Genomic DNA, 22,235 nt, shown 5'->3' on the forward strand with positions numbered 1-22,235 from the left:
ACCTTTAATTTATATTTTAATTTATATTTTAATAACACAATGTTAAATTGAAAACAATAACATAAATTTAAAAAAACTTTCAAGTAGCATCCTGGATAACTATTATACTGAAAAATAAGAAGTAATGAATTGCATAGTAATTTTTAAAAATATTAATTCTCTCTTCTAGTTTTGCTGCCTTGACATACATACGCTGATATTTATTACTTCGCGATTCCACATTAAGGATCCCGATCCCGATCCACTAGGACAAAAGAAGAATTGAAGTCGTCGGTTTTCCCTCCCATCGTTGGTGTCTATCCCTCTGTCGCGAGAGTCAACGACGATGCAATATCCTTCCACGTAGCATTCCTCTCCGCCGGTTCGTTCTTTCTTCGTTCTTTTGGATAGATTGGCTCCCGGCACGTATTCGAATTTTCCAGTGCCGAGTCGCCCGAGACTTCTCTCTTACAGGAATCCACCCCCCCCCCCCTATTCTTCCTATTTCATTGTAAACGGGACGAAAGTATTTCAGAGTGCAGAGCGAGTTTCTCGGCGAAAACATCGTGTACACGTGATACGGATGTTTGAGCATCTGATAGATTCGACATCGATATTAAACGCGGGATACGCTCGAATACTGTGACGTTAATTTTCAGCCGCGTGATTTTCCTTCAAGACAAATTATTCGCCGCACTCGGCGTTTCAGCTTCGTATGCGTAAGCGTACGTTTTATAACCACTGCGGAAAACTCGTCGATCTTATGCAAAGGAGTCTCGGAATACTTCCGTAAAATGCATCACCGTCGAGCGTCGCGAAGTCCCCGCATTCTTGAGATATATGTAGTTGGCAAAAAATACCAAACTACGAAATAGGTAAACTTTAGATAGAAGGAAGTTTAACATCTCGTTGCGCGAAGCCAGCGCGAAAAACCGAACCGTTATCTCTAAAATTTGCAGTGGCGTTATGTGGCTGGTTTTTCAAAACCAGCCACATAAATTTGTGGCTCTGAAACAAATGAATGAAAATAATTTGTAATTGCATTGGTGGAAGAAATGGAAAGAAGAGAAAAAGAAAAAATTGCTTGGTATTGTACGTTATTGAGTAATAGTACTCCGTCACAAGTAACAATAGATTACCATAATCGTGTTTCTTAGATTTCAATATATTCTTGAACGGTGTTTCTTAACGTCAAATGAAATCAGGCAAAAAGGCTGCTAAAGTGGTTACGACTGATATACATATACATGAAAAATGAAAGAAGAATGCGGAGAAATTCTATTATTCTTTTTCCTCTTTGTAAAATAATTTCTTAACACAAGTCCTTTAATAGCTTTAAATAGCCTTTTAATATGCTGCAGGTTTCTTTCTTCGCAGGGTTCTTTAATTAAAAGATTTCTCACCGAAGATAGAACGTCAAAGTTCTATCTTCTTACGTCTTCTTGCATTGCCGGCGCAGCGTTAAGGAGAGCGAAAGATGAGCTTCGCGTCGCTCGTAGTGTAAAATAATTTCGTATCGTAGGTACGAGAGTTAACGATAAAAAGAAGCGATCATAAAAAACTTCGTCTGCCTACAAGGGAAATGAGTTTCCTATGGAATTTCAGTTGACAAAGGAAGCCGCATGGAGCGTATCTACCGTAAATTCGCGAAGTAGAAAGTCGAAGATATAAATGTTCACCCTGTTCCCCTTTCTCCGCCAAGTTTATCAGAAAATGACCTCGACACGCGCGCTCTGCCGTGGCGGCGCAGCTCGTTTCGTATGCGCTTCTGGTATTATACAAGACAGACTCTAAAGTCTTTTCGCAAGTTCGTCCGACGCTATTTCGTCGGTGCACTGTGCAGACACTGAAGTATTAAGGCTCTTTTTACTGAAAGTGTATTACCTTCAGCGCGCGCAGTTTGTATCTCGCACGTTAACGAGAAAAATTATTCCGCTGCGGCGACTAAAAAATAAATCTTAAATTACCGATACTTGTCTTGATACTTGTCGTGAAGAAAAGTTAAATTAAGTACACCTTAATAGCTTTTTAACGTATTCGCTCGAGATATTTATTTATTTATTAATATTAAGTAAACCTGATAAATATATATTTTCATTTTTATCACGAACGCGTAATAAATAATTCACAGTGAAGAAATTCCGCAATCGGAGGGAAATCTTCTCAGAGCCGCGGGTAGCCACTGCAGCGAGAAAGAGAGGGCTTTCCGGCTCCATTATTGTTATCGCTCCGCAGGCAAGGAGCGTGCGTTTACAACGGGGGAGTCCAAGATATTCATCTGCAATTCTCCTTGCGATACCGTCCTGAAAGAAATTAATCTCTGCCTCCTCTCGCCGGCGCGATCGCAATATTTTATTATACGGAGCGGAACCGAGCGGCGTAATTACGGCGAAAATAGCGACGCGCAGAGGGCGGGTTTCAGTTTTCGCGGGTAATTCTATCCCTTTACCATCCCCGCGCTCGTACCACCATCTTTGACTGTAGATGCTTTCCATCGGATGCGTTTCCAGCCGAGGATGTAATAATGCGGACGACACGATGGTTTGGTCCTTGTGAGTCCGATACCACGGTGGAGGCTGAATGGGGAATCTCGAATGCGCCTCGTATTCCTGTGATCTTAGGGAAAAGCACGGCTTAACGTGCCAACGTGACGTCTGTTGTTAATGGATCGAGTTCGCGTTCCGTCGTTGTGTACCCGGCAAAGTGGAAACCGATGGTGGACGAGATGTAATTTCATTATTAATCTTGTTGCTCCTGCAGGATGTTGCGACCGAGAAACTTATTCCGAGACCTTTTCGGAGTTCGGCTACGATCTTTCTTTATCCAGTCCTTCGGCTTCATTCAAATCATCCAAATCAATTAGGTCAATTAAATTAAATTGCTTTCTTTTAATTTTAAATCAAATGCATCCGCGTTACTCCGCCGTAACGCGAACGAATAATTAAATGACATTCGGATTTACGTAGCGAGTTTCCAAACGTGAAATGATTTCCCTGGCTTTTCACGTATAAATAGAAATATACCACTCATAATTGCGCATGCATAATTATCGAGTTCCAAATTTTGAAATTACGTGTCGTATGAGAGGTTTATAAAATCAGTTTAGTCATTCGAATAATCTCGTAACACAAACATGAGCGGATCTATCAAGAGTTAATTGCGCGTTTCATTATATACGTGTTGATGAATGATAAAATGTTTATTGTGCAGTACGTTTGTACTTTGCCGCGTGTCAATTAAGTTTATCGTGTAAACTCTTGTTTATATTGCGATAGAATACTTAATATTTCTTTATTGAAACGGATGTTACGTGATCTGTCTATACGTGTCGATTATCCCTTTGAGAGTTACTATTTTTTTTCTAAAAAAATTTTTATATTCTTTGTTGATGACTAAACCTAAAATCAAATTTTTTAACTTTAAAATCTTTACACCTTTGACTTCCTTTTATAAAGAAAAAGCATATGAAAAATTTTCAATAGATTATAAAGATTTTATAAAGTACACTTAAATTTGTTTAAATTTACAGCTTCATTAGTTTATGTACAGCCCAATTAATTAGAAAAATGAAATTATTTTAATCTTAATCTTTTACATAACTAAATTGATTATTTAAAATATAATTAAAAATAATTTATATTTATACAAACATAAATTAATACACTTATTTCTTTAGTTAAACATTAAAGAAGCATTAAGAAGACTGAGAAGGAAAGGGATATCTTTTTTATATTCTTATTCTTATGAAAGTTAATATGCAGAATATCAGTAACAAGTTTCTCGCGACTACCCTCTCGAGTGATAATCTCGAATTGACGGGAAGAAATGCCTGGAAAGGAACACACCGGTTTCAGGGCACGGTGTCACTTGTGCGGCAACCGAAACCATTAAAGGCAATCGGAGTGCCGACTCGGGGAGGCAATGCGCGTCTCGCGAAATTAAGTTAATCGGAAAGAACCAATTTCTTCTTCGGGAAGTACTGCGGCAGTACTACGGACGATGCCTTCCGAATCAATACTTTACTCGAGCATCTCGGTGCAACGCTGCGGAGCGGCTTAGCGTCACTTCAACAACGATAGCGCGTCCGCGTTGCCTTTACATTGACGACGTTTAAGGGCGTGCTACCTGCGCATCGTGTAAACTTGAATGAAGTCACTGTCTTGCCGAACTTCGTTCAATTCGTTCGTAACGTCGTCTAATTTGCAATTAACAACAACTCCGCCGAGTGTTTACTACCGACGGATTTCGTCACGCGTCAATAGTCTTCAATCAAGTCGAGAACTCGGGCCCGCCCATTTATTTTGGGCAGACTTATTAACAAAACAAAAAGACCGTTTAATTGCCAATAAAGTTTGATGTAACTCCGTGTTAGGTCGAAAATTGGCCCGCTTCACTATTTATGTATTAACGCCGTGAGCGGAGAGATATTTTTTTTTGTGCGCTATATATCGTCAAGAGAGGCGGAGTTCCTCGTTGGATCTCTATCGAATATGTTGCCTCGAACCGGAGCTGTTAAAAAAGTTTCCGCCATAATTAGCTCTTTCGACAGCTAGTTCCAGGCTGGAAAGTTCGACCACATAAAAGTCGTTGCGTCGAGTTAAGCCGTGCAATGAATGGACGGTAAGCCATCGGGATTCTTCATTGGAGACCGCGCCCATAACGTTGGTGCTGCACGATCGTGATCGATAAAACCCGGCTCTTTGTACGAGAACTAATTGCGTTCTTATGCTTTAATAAGTAAAGAGGACAATGTATTATATTAGAGATTAACGATCAAACACTTGATCGCATATTTTATATTGCTATTTTTTTTACAGCTTATTTTTTCAATAATAAAATAATTATCTTTCTAAATTACAGTTAGTTCCTTAAAATTTTATTTATCAATAGAACAAAATAATAATTAGATCAATTAGATTTGAAGTTAATCAGCGCAATTGACACATTTCAATAAACTGTCACTTATTTAAGATAACATAACACCTATGAATTAAATTTGATTATTCGCAATATTTTTGGATATTTATATAATATCTCTAATTTATATATATCTAATTTATATATATCCAATGCAAAATATAACGAGATGCATCGAAAGCAACATTCTGTCTTTATTAAGAAAAGCATGTTACAATAATAACAATAATTCTTCCATACTGCAACTTGCACAGTCTCGACTATGTTTACGATATAAATAAAATGTAACGGATCGAATAGCTTCTATATTACGATTGCGATTAAACATTGGGCATGTATCCATAAATATTCTTTGATTCCTGTATCCGGTTGAAGGGCGGTTCTGTGAAAGCGTTAAACGCGATCTCTTCGTCGTCACGGTGGCTCGCGCAAACGTGACACAGCGCCGGCGTGCTCGCCGATTCCCCACGTCGTGCATCCCTCGGCGCGCGCGTTATTTTATAACAAAGCATACATATTCGGAGGGTGTCTCGCGTGGAAGCGACGGCGGGTGCGCCCACGGCGTGACACGGCGTGGCGCGGCGTGGCGCGGCGTGGCGCGGCGTGGCGCGGCGCGACGGAGTCCCACGCGGGGTGTCGCGACGCGCCGTGAATACGATATCGCATCGACCGGCGAAAACGGCGGGCTTCGACTGCCACCGGTTCGACGCCGCGGAAACGGCCGCCGGGGACTCGGAGGCCCACAGGGGTGTGTGCTCTTAGTTAGGCTCTCGGCTGCGGGAATTGTGGCTAACCGTACGGAGAATCAGCGGTGCCGTAGGAGAAGGAGAGGGCTGTTATAAGCGGCCTACACACCACGCCCGCGAAACTGGGGCGGTTCCCGTTGCCGTGGAATCGATATTCGTTCGCTCTTACCGGATTTTATTCGCCGGCTAAAAAAAAAAAAAGAAGAGTAGAAAATGGGGAGAGGGAGACGCCGGGATCAAAAATGAGATCGCCGTGCGCGGCGGACAGGAAGTAAAATCCTTGTCGCCGAGATGAATTGCCCGTAATTGATGCGTCTCGTTTCACGGATGATTGCTGAAGACTCGGATCACTCCTAAATTCTAATTCGCGATGAAGCGATATTTTTAGAGGACTTGACTTGAAAAATAAACGATAAGTGTCGAGTGTATATCTTTCTTCGTTCGATTTCGTATTGATTTATAAAGCGTCACGCTCAAAGGAAGAAGATAAAAATGAGGATTAATTTTAACCACTAATGTATCTTACGAATGTCGACAATCTGCCGCTTATTAATTTTAATAAGTTCGCTATGAAAGATAGAGCACAGCGAAAATGTAAAAAATTGAATTTCCCATTTTAATTGCCATTAAATGGCAACATTAATGTTCCGTCAGTGCAATTATGCCGAAGTAATTTTCTTAAATCTAATTTCTATCTCGCACAGGTGCGAGACATTAAAGCTCCTAAGGCTTTACAAAAGCTGAAATTAAAAAAAATAAAAAAAAAGAAAAACGCAATGTTCAAAATTATATTTCAGCCACGTCTCTCCGGTTGTATCCACATCGAATTTCGACCACTTCGTTAAGCGCGTGTACAAACTCATTTGTACCGGTTGCGCCAGCGCGTCCATATTCTCTTGCAAGCTGCGCTGTAAGTGCGTGTTACAACGTAGATTACTGAATGATGAGCGGCGAGTGATAAAAAACTCGCGCTTACGAAATTCGCCTGGCTTAATCCGATTTAGAAACGCGTCCCGAATTAATGTTAATTCGCGCTCTCGGCACACGTTGTAATTAATTGCGACTTTATGATGCGCCGTTTCCACAGGACGCGAGATACAACCTTCCCCTATTATGGATGCACATCGAGAAGTGTCTTTATCCGTCCACTTCAGCGTCCAGAAGAAGATAGGGTTACACGTGTGACGAGGCTGCGCAAGGCTGCGCACCAAGATAGGTGCATCGCACCTGTCGTGTAATGATAAAAAGCCGCACCTTGTAACGGTGCAAAAAGGGCGTCCCTTGCCGGCAAACAAACACGATGTCGGCAATAAAACGTTAAAGCAACCTTTACAGTATAAATAGGGCGAAAGAGCATCTAATGGCTTCTCCATCGTTCAGCAGACTGACGACTCGTAAATATCTCGTATAATCTTATTTGCCACTTTCTCCACAGCCCCTATAAATTGATAACGATTTTGAATGTTTCATGCAGCCTCACAAATAAATCCAACGGCGTCTGTAAGCGCTTAATTATCGAGGCTATTATCGGCGTTAACGTCATCTAGAAAATCCTACGCAGGTCCATTAACGCGAGGTAAATAAAAAAAAAAAAATTATCGAGAAGATAATTTCCTTTTAGAATCTTCCGTGTCCATTATCTCATCATGAGCAAAAGGAGAAATGTGGGTAACAAATGTTACTTTATGTTTAATAACGAAAACCGTCGGATCTGGTATTATTAACGAGTTCTGTTTCGCTTCGCAATCAATATATTGGGTTTCTTTTATCGCCAGTAATATCAACGACATATCGGCGCCACGAGAGTGTCATTATTTCCATGGAGATGGCCACCGGACACACCAACCGTCATCGAATAAATCCAAAATCAATTTCTCTCGGCGAGCCCTAATGTGGGCCTATCGCACAATGTCTCTCCTGTGGGCCACACGACGAAACAGTCTCGTCATTCTTATATCATTACCGGTGTTGCCCAAAGGTTTCTCGAAGAGCAGGATGGGCCAAAAGTAATTTTTCATTCTTTATCCCGAAGCAACGCTACGATATCAAATCATTGCGAAGGTAGCGAGCAAAAATGAAAAAGAAATGAGGAATGGAAACAGAGGATTATGAAAATCAGACTGACTGGAAAAGGAAACTAAAGTGTAGCTTAATACTCACTTTCAAGCTTCAAGCTTTGATGGGAGCGTAATAAAATAGCTTAAAATCTAATTTAAGCAGAATATAATCCTCTCTGTTAACAATTTTCGAGCTAATGATACATCTGTTAAAACTTGTTTTATGCTACGGTTTAACTATATCTTATTTAATTAAAAATAACTTTTACAATAAAATCTGAAACTTTTGCTTTAATATAAAAATCAGTATGTGAAGCGAACAGGACATATCACACAAAGTGCTACAAGATGCTTTCTCTGAAACTATTAAAGGCGGCGAGGAAATCTCTTTTGCAGTTTTTATGATTTAGCGGAGTCTTATAAATGACAGGCAGAGTACCACTGCTGTTTCCTCCGAAAAACATTTTTGAAATGTTATTATATATATATCATCTTTCTTATATAATGTTAATTTTTCTTGTTATTTTATATATAAAAATATTAAATATAATTACAAAAATATTAATAGTTGACAAGATAATAAAATTCATTTAATAAAATCTCGCTTTTTAAGAGATTTATGAATTATGGTAATTAATGCGTGTTATTCGAGATGCTATTATAATTAATTGCTGAACATATTTATAAAATTATAGAATCGTATATGTATACGTATTTATACGTATGTATAATTAATTATGGTGGAGATATTGAAAAATAACAATTTCAAATATACAATAAAAAAAAATTCTTTTACTTATCTTTTTCAGAGATTAATTATCTTATATACGGAAATTATAAAAGTTTAAAATTGTACGCGAACTTTATAATGTATAACTCAAAAATATTTATAGCTCTCCAAATAAAATCATCATTGGATTTTAAAACTTTGATAAGAAAATTGCGACTGTTTAATCCTTCAATATTCGCGTAAAGTATAATACACTTTAATTTTAAAAATTCGTTATAATGACCGAGTAAAATTTTTTTATGTTGATATCCAGAGCAAATTATTTTATCGTTAAAAAGGAAGTTTTGCATTTATCTTCAAGAATATATAGAGTATTATTCATTTTTATCTAATTTTAAATCATCAAAGAAAATTATAAAAAAATTTAATATTGAGATGCATTTCTCCACGTAGAGTTAAACAATCAACTGTAGTTTTACTAGATGCAATAATCTCACATCTAATGCAGATGCACGCAGATATAGCAGGCAGGGTTTCAGCAAAATTATCATTTTTTTCTGCTGAGATATAAAGTATTTATGACACGTGCAAATACAACGTAAGTGCTATCTCAAGGGTACTTCCCTCCTCTCTAGTTTCCATCACTCATCCCCTGCTACTGCTACCGGTTCATGATGCACCGTCCCATTTCGTGTCATATCTCACCCAATCCACATCGGCCGTGCACGATTAAACCCCTATCGTATATCCTTATATATTTTATAACAGCATGTTTGAAAAATGATTAGCCTTTAAATGGAAGTTATGGATAGAACAAATCGAAGTGAAATAAGTAGAGAATAGATTACAATAGTTCTTCGAATAGTATATTTTGTTTAGCATAATTTTTTATTTAGCATAGAATTTATTATACAAAGTAAATATTTTAAACAAGTTTTTGAAACGTTGTTAAAATAAATAGATTGAGTAGATGTGCGATTATGCTTATTACATTTCAAAATACACACATATATATATATATATATATATCACTTTGTTACAATAATTAAAAATCAGACGTATTATACTTTTTATAAAATACTAATTATGTTCTAATTGCAATTTTATAAATACAAATCGTGATTTTATCCAAATATAAATTGCATATGTTTAAATTCAATGATTAACGAATTACAATTTCGTAATAAAAATTCCAACAATTTTGCAACAATCGACACTTGCAACGTTCATAATTTATAAATGTACATTAACATAATTAAAAAGTTACTAAATATGCTGTTTATTATACACAAACATGATTATTTTCTCATTAAGCGATATAATCAAAATTGAAATATATGTATCTTTGCCCTGATTATCGATTTAGCGATAAATTTAATTCCTTGATTCAATTCTTTTGCTTTATAAAACAATATATATTATTATATAATATATATTTATAACTTTAATTTTATATTTATAATAATTTTGCAGTCTTTTAGATAAGAAATCATTTTTTGACTACTCTAAAATACTCATAAATTTTTTTTTCATGTAAATAACAAATGTAACATACTTATATATCGCACAATAATAAATAATATTTAAAAAAATATATATTTTCTAATTATACCATCTTTTTTAAAAAATTATTACTTATATACTATACTTATATACTATAATATTATAATATTATATACATACTATATGTATTATAAAAGTATTACTGTCAATAAATACATAAATAATGTAATTGCAATATTATGCGTGTTTTCTCTTGTATAAATTAAATTTATTTATTATCATGTGATTGAAATTCGGTACTTGTATTTTACTGAGTGTCAATAATATAGGACAGTTTCTCATTTGTAATATAAATATATGTATAACACATCATACACACACACACACACACACACACACACACACACACACACACACATATATATATATATATATATATACCAATTGTACACGATTAGTTTTTGCAGTATTTGCCATTTTTTGTATATAATTATATTTTATGTTTACTATAATCGTTTTTTTAACAATTTTTAACAATTTCAGTCTCGTAAATTTATTTTACATTTAATTCTACAAAGAAATTAAATCTCTTTTTACTTTCTACCAAAATTAAACCATATTATTCTTTTACGTCGTTTCTTTATGAATTTTATTTCTGACGATCACGTTATTTCTGATGATTCATAAAGATTCTTAACATTTATTTTTTAATTTCATAAGTATTAACGAGATATGAGAAAGTAGGTGGTTTATAAAGGAATCTAATTAATTCGCTTTTTGATAAATATGAAAATTTAAGTTTAGTCCAATATTGTGAATCTAATATAACAGTGCCGTAGAATTTAAAAGGAAATTTCAATACTTTAAAAATATCGTATTGGCTACTTACAGAATGGGAACGGAATACATCCCTTTGAATTCCAACAAGTCCTTAAGTCATTTCTTCTTCGATCTTTTCTTATCGGTTCCCGATATATTTTCCCATTTCATATTCCATGTCGTTCAATCCGATATACGATCTTATCCAATTAGTTAAATCATACTATCATGCATGATAACGATGTAACGAGGTATATTGTTATAGCTTGTTATGGGACATTTGAATCGTATCCACCTTGTCGGCGCCATATGAAATGTTTCTCTGGCTTTCAACGTCCCAGTTTCCACTTTCAACTCTGTTATCCGCGTCATTCTGTGTAATGATGTACTCGCAAATCGCATATTAGTTGTCTGAACGTAACTTGCGCTAGCTTTGTACAGAAAATAGTAAATAACGAATTGCAATATTAATTATTAGTTTGTTAACGTTTTATATTATAATACACACTTATTACAAATATCGTCCTTTCAGTTTCTCACATTTTTGTCGTTCTGCACAATATTCGGAGGACAAACAGAACAAACAAAAAAAAAAATCGGGATTTTTTTTCATCGTGTATTTTAAATTACGAAATTAAACTTGCATTATGTGATAGTCGTTTTCTTCAGACGCGAACAAATTGTCGACGTTGTAAGAATCATTCGATATATTCCGCAGCATCGAAATCAACCTGCCGTTTTGCATGCATCGCATTATCTCATGCTGTACCTCGGCCAATCCGCGGCAAGCTCGTTCTCCGTCCCGAAAGTTCCGGTGCGGTCCGCAACATCCCCGAGGCGGTCGGATGGGGGTGCGTTATATTTCCCGAGGGCCAAGTCGATGAGGGAGAAACTGCACCCGGGAAACATGGCCGCGCAGTCCTTACCCTCGTGGCCGGCTTTATGAGCCTGGGTGTACGTGCGGTGCTCCTCCGGCTCGAAGGAGAACACTCTCTTCAGAGGTAATCTGCAACGAGAAAGGCAAAGCGAGTTAGATTGCGAGTCATGCGTTGACCCGTCTACGATCGAATTACACGCCGAAGGGTCGTGGACGATCAACGGGGGAAAGAGAGGCTGGAAGACAGATCTCGGTCTTCTCTGTATCTCTCCGTAGAGGTAATACCGTCCGAGATATTCTTCTAGAATGATGAAATGACAGTCTCTCAGGAGAGACTCTTCCGCGAAAAATTGTCTAGCAAATCATGCGTTGTTGCCCAAGATGACGAGTAGGTTGCTCGTCAATTATGGAACAATCGAAAAGGTGGATTGTCAAACAAGCTTCTTAAATAATTACATAACTCATGTTCTTAATTTATCGCCGTTGGCTTTAATAAATTATCTGTTATTTTTTTGTAAGCAAAATATTTTAACGATCTATATATAATTTAATTTGGAGTAGATGTAGTGCAAATAAATTATGATATTCTAAGTTTCTTAAGCAGTTTATATTAAATAAAATGGTATAAAAATGTATAAATGTAAAAATTTACAAAAGTTAATTAAAAGATTTAAAGTAGATTTATAGTAGTGACATATTTTTCGAAAAAAGCGCCCAATTTATCGTAAAGTTTTTATAAAAGCTCTTACCTACTTATGATTTCACGATAAAAAATTTTGATATTTCAAAGAGATATGTCGAGTGATATTGAATCGAACAAAAATGTTGAGACACCGATAACTTTTATGCTTATAAACGGTGAAGAGTTTTTTTAGAAACAAGAGGACAGATAACTAATAAAGCTATATTGGCCAATTAATGTCGAGTGGATAACATAATTTTTATTAAAAAAAATTATTTAAAAAATTAAAAAGTTTTAAATATTTATGAAATATTTATGAAAATACGATAAAATTTGTATTTAATTTATTTCAAGCTATATATCAAATATTATTTATATATTATTATAAATTCTTCTTATATATCAGTTATAATTTCACCATTTGTTCCTTTCTTATTGCTGCATTTGAATCATAATATTTAAAAATTATGAGGTACTTGATATTCATGAATTCTTAAAGTGAAATGTAGAGGAAAGAATTCGAAAAATAGAATACCAATCCATGACCCTTCGAGCAGCACATTTGCCAAACCCTTTCATCTCGTTAAGAATCTTACGAGAATGATATTCTCATCATCTCTTCTATCAAGGTGTTCCCCTTCGGCATTAATCGCTGGGATGCTTCGCAAAGCGCACGTAGAATACATGTCCTGCCATCAAAGCCCATCCTGAAAACACAATAAATTTCTTAATAGTTTCTTGATAAAAACTAATAAACTGAAACCTGCATATTAATTACTATGTAAATTATTTACATTTATTATCATTATATAAATTAAAATATATTATATACATAGGTAGGAAAGGAAGAAATAAATAATCCATTTTTTTATCAGCTCTTAACGAATTTTTTAATCTATAAAGAATTTTAAAAATATCACAGGTTCTTTGGTATCTTTATATATTTTTTTCATCAAAGATTAAAGAACACCTTTAAAGCTAAAAAGATTCAAAAAATTCACTTTGTGTTCTATTAAATTTGATTTTAATTTACGTCTTCTATTTTTGCGGATAGTGAAATTGTAACAATAATTTTTCTACCTGGTTTTTATCGCTGCTTTATATCCAGAAAGACCTTTAATGTATTAGATACAACAGTTATTAGATTTTTCCATTAACTTCAAAAACGGACAAAGAATATGGAAAACATCTTTTTTGATTGACAAATTCTCTTTTGATTAAAAGATGTTGAAGACTACGAAAAATTGTTCAAATAGCATCGTGTTTAGTTGCATAATAATCTAATCGATTTTTGGTACAAAAGATAACCAATTTTTCCATTAATTAATATAAAATTTTATTATATTTAAATTTTTAATTTACTTTTACAAAATAAAAATGTCTTATGATACATAAACTTTATTTACCCACAAATGAATTATATTATAATTGCAAATTGTTTCATATTAGTGAAGAGATAAATGTTGGGAGTAAAAATAAGACAACATTTATTAAACGCAATTGAGGAACCTGAACACATTTCACGATCGGCAATTTAAGTAAATGTCTGCTATTTATTTTGTGGGGAGAATCTTAATGGAATGGATCTCAAGAAAATAGTATTAATATTGCCTAACGTAAATACAATCTCATATGCCACATTATCCCGTTTATTCTTTTACATTATGTAAATTATTAACTTGTTTGTATACATTGTTAATTTTGGAATTCTATAAATAACGATCTAATTTTTCTTGCTGGGATAACAATTAATTACATATTCATATTTATTAATCTTATATAATATCGACTATTAAAAAAAATCTAAAATATCTAAAATATTTTTAATTATAAAATCTAAATCAATAACTATATTTTACTCTTGGTTTCATCTTCATTTTGTAGTAATCAATTTTTGTAGTAATCAATTAACATTTTACCATTAAATATTTTTTACAAGAAATAAGAGGATCGATATTAGATTTTGTGTTATGTATCATATTTGTGGAAGATTTCTCCGCAAATGATCGTCAATGTTATAGATAAGGTCCCGAGTAACTTAAATAACTTCGATGTTATATGCTTCTCAAGGAAAAACGCTTGGCTGCTAATGCCACGGCCTTATTCGTCCAGGAACGAAACGCCGCCGACGAAAATAATCGGACCACCCTAGCAGAGGGTATAAATCTGGTTATGGCCTCGGAAGAGAGAGAAACTATTTTCCCGTGGTCGTTGGCCCAAGAAACGGATAAATGGTCCGCCGGAGTCGTTCAGAAACAACCCCCCGCTATCAGGCCGCCGTTCCGCGGCCGTGGAAACGCCACACTCTGATTCATGCCACCCTTAAGCCGCACCAACGGCACTACCACGGCTAACCAATTCCTTATAAACCATCGACGACGTTCCTTTCCTCCTACATATTGCACACTCACACATTTATGGAGACCTATCCTTGCATAACTCGAGCGGTCGCCATAGAATGCCGGGCGTAAACCCACCACTTTAGCATCTTCTCGGCGAAGGGGTGAATGATTTCATGCGGATATTAACCGCAATACTCTAACGCTCGCCTCGTTATCCCCGGGCGGAGTAAACGACGCTGCTAAATGTCGTTCGATAAACGTCTTTAAAAGCGTCGTGAGGGATGCAATGAACGCGTTCTCTGAATTATGCGAGACTCAACAAATGATCTCTTTTTGTCGTTTCGTCGTAACGTCAGTTGCAGCCGCAAAGTTATTTGCTTTGTAAGAGTTATAAATAACACAACTTTATCTTTTTGTTAATGTACTGCGATATTCTTGTAATGTAGAATTGTTTTTGTCTATTTAGAGAACCGACGAATTGTGATAACAAAAATGTCTTAGATCATATTTTTGCGAAGAAAAAGAATTGACATATTGCCACAAAACTTATGTATGTATGATTTAAAAGAAGCTGAGAAAGCGACACGTAAATGTATATCCTGCAGATTTTTCTGAAGATAATAAATTAATCAATACAAATGCTAGCTGATGTTGCCAATTGCTTCTCGCTATAAAAATTTTTTATATATAAAAAAATGACAATCACAAATACCGGATTATCAAGGATTTTTGGACACGTACGTGAACATCCTTTATTTTATTTTCGCGATACTATATTTTTTATAAGTATTTATCATTTTATATTTCATTTTATCATTTATATTTCATAAAGCGTTTGAAGTTGATGTCCATAAATTGCAATAAGTAAAGATAAAATGTACAACTACCAACGTTACATCCCGTCAATTAAGATTAAACATTATCACGTCACATGAATTCTCACACAATACATAATCGCATTAATGAAATTATAATTGATCTCTGTTTCCTCCAATTTGTATCATCAATTTATATGTTTTAATTTTATTCATTGGCATTTATTAATTTAGATTCCTTTTTTATTGAATACATGGAGATAATGATACACATAATTTCTTCATTTAATATAATATAAAATTTTCAAAATGAAAATCATGACATAAAAGAGCCAAATTATAAAATATCAAATATTCCGTTAAATAATATTTTCATTCAAAACATAAGATTTAAATCGAATAAATTTAACTTATTAAATACTTCAATTTGCATTTTGTTTATCTGGTATTAATTACTGGCATAGATTTTTTTATTATTTATCGTTACATATAAAGTTTAAGAAACAGAGAAAAGGGATGTCTGATGTTATGAATTAGCGTTAAAATTCAATTTTAAAATTCCGGCAAACGCAATTCGAATCTTTGCTAAATAATTAAAACTAATTGGACTAAATCCACCGCGTAATTGCATCGTACGTCTGTCTGCCGATAATACAATATGACGTGAGAAATTATAAGTTCACGTGACGTGATAATAGTGCGTCTCTAGCTTCATACTAACGGTACCGAAGAGTTCGCGCCATCATTATCACGATGTATCGGCTTTTCCCCTGTTAATGCGGTCGATACGTCGGTACGCCGCGATAGATGACACGGAAGGAAACCGAAGTACTTCGGACGGGTCTCCATAAAGAGACAAGACGGCCGTTCGATCGCTCCGGAACCGCTAAAACCGCCGTTCCATTTTATTACCGAGCGCGTCTCTCATCTGAGCACGTCTCGTGAAAATTCGTCGCTTCCCCAAGATGTTGAAATCCAGGTTAATATATTCACTCAATTTGAATGGATGATGGTGGGTGATCGGTTGATCCGGGAAAATTTGTTGTCTTAACACGCGGGCGCGGGTGTTATTAATCGTTATCAAGTGCAGAATTAATTAGATCGCAATTTAGACAACATCGATCAGTATATCGTCGTGTTATTGTCATAATTTGCGTAATGCCCAGCTATTTGCGTTATTATGCATTATCGATTTGCACCCTTCCAGAGCGCTCTACGAATATTCGATCCTCAAACGCGCGTCTACTAAAATCCTCATGAAATTCAAACTGGAGGATTACTTCTTAGAACAAATTTCCATTTGTGTAATAAGAACTTTATATAAACTTTTATTATGTAAGAACAAATGTACACTTAATATTTTTTGCGTAATGATAATTTCTCAAGTGTACATATTAATTTTATCTCTTCCAAAAGTAGTTTCAGAAACTAAATTGCTTTAAAGAAATATCCTTGGTATAACTTTAAGAACTTCTCGAGTTGCTTGTTTAGTTATTTCTGAGTATTTTACAAAAATACTCAGAAATACTTACGCGTTCATGATGATTTCCAGTTTGTTGTAAAGATCCCTCCGGTGTCTCCTTTGCAAGTAATAGTATTCCGACTTGCGGTACTTATTTCTACTAGGTGCAAAATGCTGCCTAATGTTGCCGTTCCATCCTGAATTTAGGGCACTGTATTTATTATAAACTGCTGTGGAACCGTAATGATCGTGCTTGCTGCCTGTTTTAAGTTTATCGTTTCTGAGTTCTAGGAAGGGCTCCAGGGCGGGCTTACTCTCGTTGGGCAGGTCGTAAGAAATGCCCCAGTTAAGGCCTTCTGTGAAGATGTTGTCTGGGGTCAAAGTGTGCACGGTCAGGCAAAGAGCGATCTATAAACAATATGCGAGTTAAATTTTGGATCTACTGTTTTCTCGTTTTTATGTCTTTATCATATTTATTACGATCAATAATAGAAAATCTATTTTTCTTTTGACATATTTTTATTTTTCTTACAAATAATATTAACAAATTGCATATATATTTTTATAATATAATATTTTATAATAAAATTTTATAATAAAATTTTATATGTACAAATTAGTAAAAATTATACTGCATTTACAATCATAAAAATGTCTAATTTGACAAAAAATTAATTGAACAAAGAGGATTATCTGAAATTCTTAAAATTTATAGATTTTCGGTAGTTATCGCATAAACTGTTAATAACAAAAATTATTCAGGTTGTCATAAGTCATAAGTCTAAAAAATGTTATAGTGTATATGACATGCAAATAATAATAAAATATAATAATTCTGCCATGTAACCTCAGAATTACCTACTGGCAAGTGCGTTCAATCGATAAGTAATTAATTATCGAGTTAATTACCGCATACAGTAGCTTGCAAGCGACGTCTCTTACAACTAAATGTTAAATTAATTAATACACCCGTTACATTTGCATTTAAATTAATATTTATTTTGTAAAAATCTGTTATTCGAGCGAACGTGAGCATAATGATTTCTGGCTATGAATGATAATACCGTTTGAATTTAAGAGAAAATTACTGATATTATTTGCGATAATGGATCGATATATTGTGCAATACTTACGGAAAACGTGGAGCCCTCGGGAAAAACGACGTAACGTCGTTTCCTCGAAAGATTCGTTTGATATTTATTGTCCGCTTCGTACTCCGACAATACCAGACAGAGAATTAAAAACTTCAGATACTTAGCATTGTAATCCATTGTACTCTATAAAAAAAAACAAATATGCCGCATTGTTGAGACTCAGTAATTAGAAAATTGACTGATATAGTTTCATGAAATATTTAAGTATATTTAAGAAGCATCGTATGCATTCATAAAATATACAGATATACGACTTAGATAGCTAGTAGATATTATTATGCATATGTTACATAGATATATTATGCTCCTTTTTTTCGTTAAAAATGAAAATTTGTTTAAACAAGTGCATTTGTTATTTTCAGATTGACCGCGACTGAAGCTTTGGTATTTGTCAAATTTTCAAACGATATCTCCGTTTTAATCCAGATTTGAGAATCCGCAGGAACCGAACCGCTAATTTTGTCGCGTCAGGGAGGCGCCTCGAAGCGAAAGGAAATTATTCCCATTGTCCTCCTGCGGGACTCAAGACAGAAAAAGAGAGCCGCGAGAGATGAAGGGATGGTTTCGGCGGGATAGGCGGGAGGCGACGGGCGAAACTTCTTCCAGCGCGAACTTGTAAAGGAATTATCCAACTTTCCGGAGAGCAAATCTCGGTATAATCCGTTGAGAAATTGTTCGACGACTTTCCTGAAATAAAAGCAGCCCATGAGCGACGCCGGTAATGCCGCCTTTTTGCTCGGCGCGATCGCGAGGAGCGAACTGCCGTAAACCACCGGGCTCGTGATTCGGGCTGGTGACTCCGGACCGGGCGTTAGCGATCGGCGGGAGGATTAGACCGGAAGTTGGAATTGTACGAGGAAATAATCTTGGGATAAATAATCCGGTCGGCTACGCTCCAATGGCTGGATTTATCGCGAGCTCGCAGGTATTTAAGAGACGGGCTCTCGGAACTTTAATTCGGTGTTTCGCGTCGCCTAAACCCGGAATTAAACATCACGGATTCACCATGCCATTATGCTTTTCCAGTTATTGCGTTAACATGAGATTTAGTTGTCAAGATACTAATAATGAAATGTCACAAGGGAGCGTTTGTTCAAAAAGAAAATATTAATTTAAAACTTTTTAAAATTCCGTCAGGATTTCAAGACATCGCTGAATTTTGTGAAATTTTTTTTATTTTCTTGCTTTTAATTCAACATTTTTCAATGCAGCGATTACAAATTAAAATAATGCATGTTTTTCTCTGATAACAAAAATAAATCGTTAAACATCGTGTATAATAAGTACAATTTACAAAGGATATCAGAGAACATTTAAAAAAAATTTAGATTATATAATGGGCTAAGAAGTTTACGCTATCCGAAAAAGTGTACGTGTTTTATCGTGGATGCAAAATTAATTTTTCGTTCCGCGATAGGGCACCAGCAATCGCTATTCTTCCTCAACGTTAACCCGGAAAACTTCCGAATTGCTGGCATTAGTTTCTCTCCTGGCAAGGAAATACGTGCCCGCCCCACGAGAATGTTACAGCCACGGTGTGCATGTACACGGCAGAGAGGAGAATTGTACATTCTCACGTGATTATACATCGATCACCATTCTTGCCGGTTTCCGGCCACGAATCCCGTAGATCCTGCGGGAGGTTACCCGCTCTTTTCCGTGCAGGGAATTTTGCTCGTCCGCGCCACGACAGGCAGGATATTGTCACATTCCTCTCCGGGACCGCCCTCCTTTCGTTGAAACAGAGGCTCGGCTTTCGAGGCATCATCAGACCAAACCAAGGAATCGCATATGATGAAAATAAAAAATCTTAACTGAAAAGATTCAGCGCAATTTTCCTTGGTGGTGGTTTAGAAAATGGCGTGTAACAACACAACAATCTCATTGTGTAGCGTTAAAGCGTAAATACGCGCGATGTAATTTATTTTCTGCTCTACCTTCGCAATGTACATCGTTTGTTTTGTCAACGAATATTACTGCTCCCCGTGTTGGATATTCCCGCCAATATAAACTAGATCTTATTACCTCGGCGCGGGTATAATCACGCCAAAACGTTGTTCGCTCGATTCGCAGACCGCCTTCAGCAGCCAATTAATTGCAACGACGAGATTATTAATGTACTCCGGTCGCCAACATGGCGTAGGATGTTGTAAAATTTGTTACGCCGGAGAATCGATGCGTGGAGAGAAACTGTTTATGTACAGTGTAGCCGAGATGAGGGTTCGTTAACGAGCACATCAATAATTCGCACATAATATGACACGGACTTTTAATGAAATCTTATTAATACATATATATTGGAGAGTATACATAGAAATGTACTTAACGGTATTTTTATAAATAAAAACACAATGATTGTCGTTTCAAGAATTTGTGTGAGGATGCTATCGATATAATTTAGAAAAGGATCAAAAGGTACGAAGAATATTCGATCTATTGCTACGAATTAAGATCTATCGATTTTCTACAAGTACAATAATACATCGGAAACCTTGCATTCGATAAGAACCAATAATCGGTCCGGATTCGCCGGTATCGTCGGATCTCGCCAACCCTCTTCACCAAACCTCGTGAAACAACTAATTAGATGTTAGCAGTCCTTCGAGCTTGGAATTCGATGAAATCTATTCTGATCAACGAGACCGTTGACCATTAGTATTCTATGCTTGATCTCATTTCAAATTTATTACAGATAATGCAAATGTTAACTAAAATAGCGTTGTATAAATTAAATTATCTAGCATGTGAATATTTCTTAAAAATTTGTTGCATAAGAAAGAGCTCGAAATTAGATGCATATTTTAGATTATTTTAGATTAATTTTTGACGTAGGATATATGCAAATATTACTTACGCAAACATTACTTCTTCTTTTATGTTTATTTATACAATATACATTATTGTTAAACCTAAATTTTTAAAATCACGGGAAAAATTTTATATGCATAGATAATTTTGAAAATAAATAATAAGAAATTTATTGTTTATTTAATTAACATTTAATTGACATACATCTTATTTAACTAGCTTATAAATTTCTTTAAAAATAAGATGAAGATTTAAGTTGAAAAATTTTCAGAGCAATGTGTGATAATACTATTGGTTTAACTTTAAAGTTGTCATGGTCATGGTCTTTTTTAGTACTTCGAATGTTCTGAATGAAATTCAATACTTTCATGCATTAATTGATGCAGATTTTTCTCCTTTGAAAAAAACTATTGTAAAGCTATGCCAAAAAGTTGTTCGTTTAGATGTTATTTTATACTTTATTCTGACATTTTGACATAAAATATCACATTTCTTGTGAAATATTGATTTTTCAGTTATTGTATTTTTATATTTTTCTGCACAATAATAAAATCCGATAAAGAAAATTCATAAGTGCAACAATTTTTATATTTTAAATATAAATAAATTTAAATAAATATTTTATATTTTAAATATATTTTTATACATCTTTATATATATATATATATATATATATGTGTGTGTGTGTGTGTGTGTGTGTGTGTGTGTGTGTGTGTGTGTGTCGATCGGATATTCTTGCGTTATTATTAATTTAATTACCAGTATGCCGAAAACATCAAGAATGACGTGCGAGGTTTACAAGTTTTACAGATACCATTGACATAATCTCCCCACGGCAGGAAATTGCCCCAGAAAATTGTTCGATCGTGGTCGCGGGGGGGGGGCGCGTTTGACAAGGGTTGGCCGAGTATTTTCGTGTAACGGCGAGGCAAATGGAACTTCCTGCGTAGGACGGAAGACCGATCCTTCGCGGTAAAAATATCCCGTAACTCACTTCAGTAAGCTGTTTAGGAAGTAGGAAATTAGCTCCCTGTGATAAAATGACGGGCGAATGATCGATCGGTGTTTATGATACTTATGGAACAGAGTATGTTGTATATCAGTATTCGTTTCAACGTGTGTTTTCAACATTGACTTAAGAAGACACAGGCGTGCTAGGCAATCTTTTATAATTAACTGTCTCTCTCTTTGCCTAACGCGATTTTCTCGTGAAATAATGGAGATATTACGTCAACATTACTCTTAAATTGCGTCAATTGCGTGAATGGATCATAATAACTCTAAAAAAATGAGCATACTTAAAAGCTCAATAAAAATAAGCATCTTTCGATTATAAAATTTAAA

General features: G+C 35.2%; 2 protein-coding genes and 1 long non-coding RNA gene across 4 annotated transcripts in view; 2 read left to right on the forward strand and 1 right to left on the reverse strand.

Moving 5' to 3' along the window:
- The window catches only part of nAChRalpha1 (nicotinic acetylcholine receptor alpha1), a 220,865-nt gene that overhangs the window by 157,126 nt on the left and 41,504 nt on the right, over positions 1-22,235 (forward strand). The window lies entirely within an intron of this gene.
- LOC148937555 (uncharacterized) lies at positions 77-9,893 on the forward strand. Of its 2 annotated transcripts, none has more exons than XR_016138293.1 (3): positions 77-7,036; positions 7,117-7,218; positions 7,418-9,893. It is a non-coding gene; the product is annotated as an uncharacterized LOC148937555 (long non-coding RNA). The 2 variants fall into 2 exon arrangements; XR_016138294.1 differs by having other exon boundaries at positions 77-6,552; positions 6,730-7,036; positions 7,117-9,892.
- On the reverse strand, positions 10,164-18,680 carry LOC105429833 (uncharacterized). The gene is made up of 4 exons (XM_011643031.3): positions 18,063-18,680; positions 17,000-17,337; positions 12,907-13,017; positions 10,164-11,757 (listed from the first exon to the last, which is right to left on the reverse strand). Exons 1-4 carry the CDS (start codon positions 18,198-18,200, stop codon positions 11,505-11,507), a joined length of 840 nt encoding a protein of 279 aa, XP_011641333.2. The 5' UTR covers positions 18,201-18,680; the 3' UTR covers positions 10,164-11,504.

The sequence above is a fragment of the Pogonomyrmex barbatus genome, unplaced genomic scaffold (assembly GCF_055798465.1).
Source record: "Pogonomyrmex barbatus isolate J1 unplaced genomic scaffold, ASM5579846v1 scaffold13, whole genome shotgun sequence".
NCBI lineage: Eukaryota > Metazoa > Arthropoda > Insecta > Hymenoptera > Formicidae > Pogonomyrmex > Pogonomyrmex barbatus.